Source organism: Notamacropus eugenii, chromosome 7, assembly GCF_028372415.1.
Source record: "Notamacropus eugenii isolate mMacEug1 chromosome 7, mMacEug1.pri_v2, whole genome shotgun sequence".
In the NCBI taxonomy this organism is placed as follows: Eukaryota; Metazoa; Chordata; class Mammalia; order Diprotodontia; family Macropodidae; genus Notamacropus; species Notamacropus eugenii.
The window spans coordinates 25,993,227-26,000,070 of record NC_092878.1 but is presented as its reverse complement, the minus strand read 5'-3'; the positions used below and the strand labels follow the sequence as shown (position 1 = coordinate 26,000,070).

At 50.4% G+C, this 6,844-nt stretch overlaps 1 protein-coding gene across 3 annotated transcripts in view; it reads left to right on the top strand.

The window, feature by feature from the left end:
* The first annotated feature begins 1,741 nt into the window (after positions 1-1,741).
* BMF (Bcl2 modifying factor) overlaps positions 1,742-6,844 on the top strand; it is a 30,743-nt gene continuing 25,640 nt past the window's right edge. Inside the window, exons 1-2 of one of the 3 annotated variants that reach the window (XM_072624364.1) lie at positions 1,742-1,839; positions 4,707-5,003. In XM_072624364.1, the coding sequence (XP_072480465.1) occupies positions 1,743-1,839; positions 4,707-5,003 (394 nt within the window). In that variant the 5' untranslated portion in view covers position 1,742. The other 2 variants (XM_072624365.1, XM_072624367.1) reach the window with 2 other exon arrangements.

Genomic DNA, 6,844 nt, shown 5'->3' with positions numbered 1-6,844 from the left:
AATCCTTAGGAAAGACAAGGTGGATGTCTTGGCATTTTCTTCAAGCCTTTTGCGGACACCATCTTCCCACATGAAAGTTAAAATCCCTCCCAGTCTACCAAGCAGGGTCCCAGAGTCTGGGCCTGACAAATCCTTAAGGACAATTGACTTGTTGCCTCCATTAGAGAGAGGGTACCCCTTTCTAATCAGGGTAGGGCAGATCATAGGATAGGAGATCTAGTAGGATGAGACCTCTGGAGCCATCTAGTCCAAACCTCTCATTTTACAGATAAGGAACAGATGCTCAGGAGAGTTAAGTAATTTGCCCAAGGCCGTATTGTGAGCAAGCATCAAAGGAAGGATTTGAACCCAGGATCCTCTTACTTTCATCACCAGTGTTCTTCCCATCATACTATACTAGATTGGTAAAGGGTAAAAAAGGAATTGTAGTCTCCCCTTCACAGGATCATTGACTTAGAGTTGGTCATCTTGTCCAGCTCCATCATTTTGACAACTTGTGGCAAAGCTCTGATTGTCCTACCTGAGATGATTTGAATCCACATCCCCCAACTCCAAATCCTCCTCTTTCCATTACTACAGTTGAGAATTGCCGCTATGTGTGATATTACAAATTTTGATGAGACTGTAGGTCAAAAGTTCTTTGGGAGTGAGGAGTGCTGGTGAGCCATGATTCATCAGTGAAGGTAGGAGTTCCAGGCAAGATGGGCAGGAGAGTTCCCAGGAATAACAAAGTTCTTCCAAAGGATGGGCAAGGGCATGGAAATGGATGGATTCAGGTAAAAAATGAAGTAAGGGAGATGTTTAACCACACTATCCCATGCCCATCCAGGGCAAATAGTTACCACGCACTTCAGGAGCAGCTAGTGCAAGCAGTTGTCCCAAGGGCACCAAACTCACCGTCTGGCTAAATCTGCAACCCATGGATTAAGAAGTCAGACGAATAGTCAGCAACCCTTCCCACTGCCCCGTGGAAATGTGACATTTACCCGCCATATCTTCACTTGCCGGTCAGGTAAGACACTTGCCCAAGCAGCCCGGGTATAACAGGGAGGATCCTTCCCTCAGGAGATTTTTATTTTGCAGTTTACTAGGCACAGTCAAGGCACCAGGATTCCAAACTAGGAGCTGGAGGAAGGTCTCCTCCTCCTCCTCCTCCCATCCTTTTTTCCTTTGGAGTACAAAATATGAAACTTAGGCGGTAACTTCCAACCATTACGCGGACCGATAAGGTTCTCCACTCTGTGACGTTTTCAGGTTGTAAAGTCACAGCCCTTGGCTCAGGTGTAGACGCTGCGTTAGGACCGGAGGACTTGATAATGGATTGGGTCATGGGGGCACAGAGCCAGGAGCTTGCCAACATCCACTTGTCAACAGGAAGCTGGGATGCCACTCACTATTGCAGGGGATGCAAAAATTGAAGATATCGTCCCCTCCCCTCCCCCCCAGGTAATTATTTAGTGCGATCACGAAAAACCCTAGGTCTCCTAGGAAGACTTTCTGGGCCTGCTTTCTGTTTTCTGGATTCCCACAGAAGGGGTGGCACAGCCTTCGCCCGGGCTGGGAAGCCAACCTTTCGCTTCTGTGGCGGCTCAGAATTTTGCCCTGCGCCCTTGCCGCGCATCTCCTGGAAGGTTCACACATTCGCGATTGTCCCTGCCTGCTGCCCAGCCCTGGACTCGGAGCTTCGTTCGCCATTGGTCAGGTCGTCGCCGAGGGGCGGGGCTTCGTCAGCTGTTTGCGGGATGCCAGCGAGCGGGGGTATTTTGGAAACAATACCGCGCGGGCGGCGGCGGAGGCTGGCCTCCCTGCGCGCGCCGGCCGCCTGCGCCCCGTCGCCAGGTAAGCCCCCGGGGCTGGGGGGCTGACCGGCCGAGCGGGGTGCGGCGCCCCACGAGGGGCAGACGGCGCCGCGTGGCGGGGAGCGGGCTGCAGTGAGTGCCCCGTGGCGGGGGCAGAGCGCACCCGTGGGGGTCCGTGCCCCGCGGCAGGGAAGGCTTGGAGGGGTGGCCAGTGCTTGGGGGCAGTGCAGGGCGGAGGGAGGAGGAGTTACAGGGCTGACCCGCGAGGGGTGAGGTGTGAGCGCGGGGCTCGCTGGAAGGATCTTGGGGTGTCCTCTGCCCCAGGGGGTCGTTGGCAGAACAAGGGCTCAGATTGCAATGACCAGGGAAGCTTGGGGGTGCAGTGACTGTGGGACTTTGGGGTGTGGGGTGCCTTAGCTCTTTTTTTACATTTCTGCTCCAAAGTAGGGATGGTGGCGAAGAGTTTTGGGGTGCACTGCCTTCCAAGGGGTCTGACTGCTCCTTTCCAGCTTGGCTTCCTTTACCTCTTTCCCATCCCGGTCTGGGCACGGAGCCCCGCGCGCTCATCACTGGGCTTTGGCTCTGAACCCTGGCATCATAGCGCTAGAGCTGAGGCTCTTTCCTGGAGTTATCTTGTACTGTGGACCCGGGTCTGTAGTGTACACATGACCCCTGGTTTCTGGCAGCGCCAGGGACTTCAGCTGCCTAGTTTCTGTCTGTGCCCTCTGGGGCCAAGCCCAACTTTTGGAAGTCACTGTCACAGTTGGAAAAGGTTTGAGCAGGTCCAGAAGAGTGGATTTCACTTTGGAGTAACGGCTTACCTGGCAGTGTCTTCCTGGGGAAGCGGAGCCCTCTGGCTTAGTGTCCCACATCCTCAGTTCCATGGGGATCTCTTCCATCACTTATTCCAAAGTTTTTTCAGGGACCACTTGCCTCATCTTTCACCCCTCCCCCAGTCAGTGTACCACAACTTTTCTGGACTAGCCTGTACTGGCAGAGGAGGCTGGAGCTGAATCACTAGGGAAAGTCAGGTCAGGTAGGGGGAGTGGGGTTATGTACTTCCTACAGTAGAGAATGGAAAGGGTCTCTCAGGATTGCTGATCCAACCCACTCAGGCTACACCTCCCCCACTCACCCAACCCAGTCAATTTAGAACTGGGGCTTTGCCTGGAGGGTAAAAGCTGACAAGCTTTGGAGGAGAAAGAGTCTCTGTCTTTTGCCTGTGTTTGTGGGATCCCAGCTGTTTTAAAGGGAACCCTCTTTGGGGTTACTGTTATGAGATAAAGGCTGTCATTCTTCTGGGCAACAGGTAACCACCACTTAACTCTGGTAGAGCAGCCTCAGGTCAGTTCAGTTAGAAAGTTTGCATCCTGGTCCATAGGGGAAAGATAGATAGATAGATAGATAGATAGATAGATAGATAGATAGATAGATAGATATGGATAGAGAGATGGAGTCTGTGTGAGTGTGTGTGTGTGTGTGTGTGTGTGTGTGTGTAGGTAGGTAGGTCATCTATATGTGCCCTATGGCCCTTTTCATTAACAACTCCAATAACTGGGAGAGGGGAGTAATAGATTTGATGAAGGCAGAAGTATTTGATACTCAAGCTCTCCAAATTTAGATGTGATCTATTCAGATGCTTCAGAAAAACACAGTTCAGTTTGGATTGTGCTTGAAGGCAAGAAGTAACCTGGGAGACAGGAGTCCCGAGTTTTGTTTCTGATACTATCTTTGTCCAGCTTTGTGGCATGGCACTCCGTTGAAGAAAGGCCATTGGAGAGTATAGGTGACTTCTGCTTTTGGGCACTAGCAAAGCTAAGACACACTGTGGCACTGCAGTCACTGAATACGCGGTGTAGTAGTTATGAACTGTGGGAGTTGGGAAGTGGGTCACCCCAGGACTTCTTCTCTAAGCTGTCTGTCTGCTAAAGCAAGAGATGCTACCCAGACGGTATAGGTGATGCCAGAGACATGAGGCTGAGTTTTACTTCCTCCTAGGAGGCAGGATACACAGCTCCCAGGTTCAGCTAGGGACAGGCATGGGAACCCTTTGAGGTAGGGGATTGGGAGCTTGCAAGGAGCAGGTTCTAAAAGCTTCTAGATGATAAGCTCATCCTTCTTGTGGACTTCTGGAGAGCTGAGAGCTCAGTTCAGCCACTCTCCAGATTCAGAGCATCTTGTTGTGACTTAGGCCCTCCCAGGAATCTCACCACTACCAAACCACCCTCCAGTGTCTATTGGTGAGTGTTGAGCAAGTGGGGGCGGGGCATAGGGGAAAGTTAGTCGGCTGGGAGGGACTTGAGCAGGTTCTGGAGCTGGAAGCACGGCTTCGAGGTTATTGTTGGCTTTTGTTGTAGTGGTGGTTGCTCAGCCAGGAGTTTAGCTCTGCCTGAGTGTGGTAGTGAGCTCCCTAGGGCGGGGATTATGCTTTTTTCTCACTTGTAGAGAACACTGTGTCTGGAGCCTGTTTGGGTGACCTTGCACTCCTGGAGCAGGTGAATGACTTGGGTCCCTTTTTTCCCTCCCACTGCTTTCATTGTTTACCATTTCCTAAATACCCCATAGCAGCACCTAGACTCTGTAAGCAAGTCTCATAGCAGCCAAAATAGCCCTTGCCAAGAGCACTCACGGTCTGAACTCCACAGACAGGCCTGTTCAGGAAAAGAAGCCAAGGGTAGAGGAGGCTGTGGGCAGCCTACTAGAGGGACCAGGTGTGTTGGGCTTTTTCCAGGTAGTTTGAGGGGGATTTTTTTGTCTTCATTTATAGGTTTCCTGTGCCAAGACTGTATGTCAGCAGTCCCTGACCTTATCTTCCATTGGCTAGGGTAGAGCATGGAGAGCAGGGGCATGAATCATCCAAGGGGGGTGAGGAGTGGCACCCCAGACTTGACCGCCTTTCTTTTGCAGGAGAGATGGAGCCTCCTCGTTATGTAGACGAGCTGGAGGACGAGGTGTTCCACCCGGAGGACTCAGAGCCTGGTGCTCAGCCAGGGGGCCTGACCTCAGCTGCTCTGTTTGCCCAGAGTCAGCCTGACTATATGCTGGATGGGCTGCAGCTTTTCCCTCTCACCCATTGCTGCGGCCCAGGGCTTCGGTCAGTTGGCCAGGAAGACAAGGCCACTCAGACCCTCAGTCCAGCATCCCCAAGCCAGGGTGTCATGCTGCCTTGTGGAGTGACTGAAGAACCCCACCGACTTTTTTATGGTGAGTTTGACAGCCTTTTCCCTCCTGATCCTTCTCTCCTGAGTTCAAAGTAGAGGTAAAACTATCCCTTCTAATAAAGGTATGGCAGAGGGCCACAGGGGTCTTGAGTCCTCTCTTTTCTCCCTTCTGAGCCTTCACTTCTTTCTGTTTCTTGCTGGATCACTTGCCAGTCTTCATGAAGCTAAATTGCCGTGCGCATCATTTACCATTCATTTATTCCATCATCAAATAACTGAGCAAGTATTAGGTGCAAGGCACTACTAGGTGCAAAGCACCTACTAGGTACAAGTTCAGTGCTATGGGAATTTAGAGCAAGTATGCTCTCACTATTCTGAAAATACCCCTATTCTGGTACAAGAGGGGATTGTAGTAGGTGACTTTTAAGTTCTTTTCCAACAGGAACATTCTCTTTTTTCTGTATTCTAAAGTCCCTTTTAAGACTCAGATTATCTGTTACGCTGCCCAGTGGGTATGGTAGGCTTTTTTCCTTTGTAGAGTGGGGACAACTCAGTCTTAGCTGTAGTTGTGTCTCTCCCTGCCTCTGTACACCCAGGAGGGGCCTCTGGGGGAAGAAAACGACCAAGCCTTCTTAGTTTGGTGTGGGCATTCTGTCTGGGAGGAGAGCTAGAGCAAAGCCCTTGCTTAGTTATCAGTGACCTGTGGTAGTAAGGAAGGGGGGGAAGATGTAAAAGTGCTTCCCCACTCCCTCCGGCATTTATCACTTGGTTTGTTGCTACACTGCAGTTCCCTCTAGAAGAGAATGTTCCTAGGGGCCAAGCTTGGCTCCCAGCTTTTACTGAAGACTACTTGTGGTTGGAAGGAGAGCAGGAGAAAATTGCCAAGTCCTGGCGGGGTTTGGCTTCATGCTGAGATAAAGGCTGTTCCTCAGGAACAGGGTGGCTTAAATCCGGGCAGATCCCATTCCCATTACCTATATTTAAGGGGCATGAGGGCCAGGCATAAGGAGTAAGGTTAGGCATTAAGCCCATTTTTTTAGCTTAAAGAGGTTCTGAAGTTATCTTATGTGTATAGGATGAGGCACAAGACCTGTGAAGATTGCATTTCTTTCTAAAGGAACTGCCTTTCAGTGATAAGCCAAAGTAATTCTGTACAGAGTTGGCCTGAGTGATTAGAAAAGGAGGGGAGGGAGTGGAACATCTCTGATTTGAAGGATGCTGATAGTCTACATTCAGAGGGCATCCCAGAAGGCCCAGCCAAGGCTGCCTGCAGAAGGACCTTGTTTTCCCTGTGGCTGGAGGCACTCTCTTCTTGGTATTGCCTGAAGCTTGCTGGGGAGGTTCCAGGGAAGATCATACTCTGCAGTTGCACCTTTTGACCTTTTCCTCAGTCTATTGGAACCAAAAATCCTGGAGACCTTAAAAATTCCTTCTGGAGAGGGGCTTCATCCTGGAGTGAAATGAGTACTTCATTATGGTGATATCCAGCCTTACAAATAACTCTCAGATTTGTTACCAGTCTGCTCCTTCTGACCTTCTAGCCTAATTTTATACCCCGTTCCATCATTTACTCTGTGTTCTGTCGAAATTGGACTCTTTGTATTTTCCTGCCTCAGTGTCTTTGTTCACAGTGCTCTGTATACTTAGAATGCCCAACCTTATTCTTCTCCATCCTTTAAGGCTTAGTTCAGGTACCACCTCTATAGGAAGTTCCTCCTCATTCTTTCTCTCTCTCTTTCTCTCTCTCTCTTTCTCTCTCTCCTCCTCTCTCCCCCTCTCTCCCTTCCCACCTCTCAACCAGGTGTGATCATTTCCCTCTTCTCAACTCTTAAAGTAATGTTTTTATCTTTCTTGTACTCTTATCATGTTCTAGTCTGTGTCATC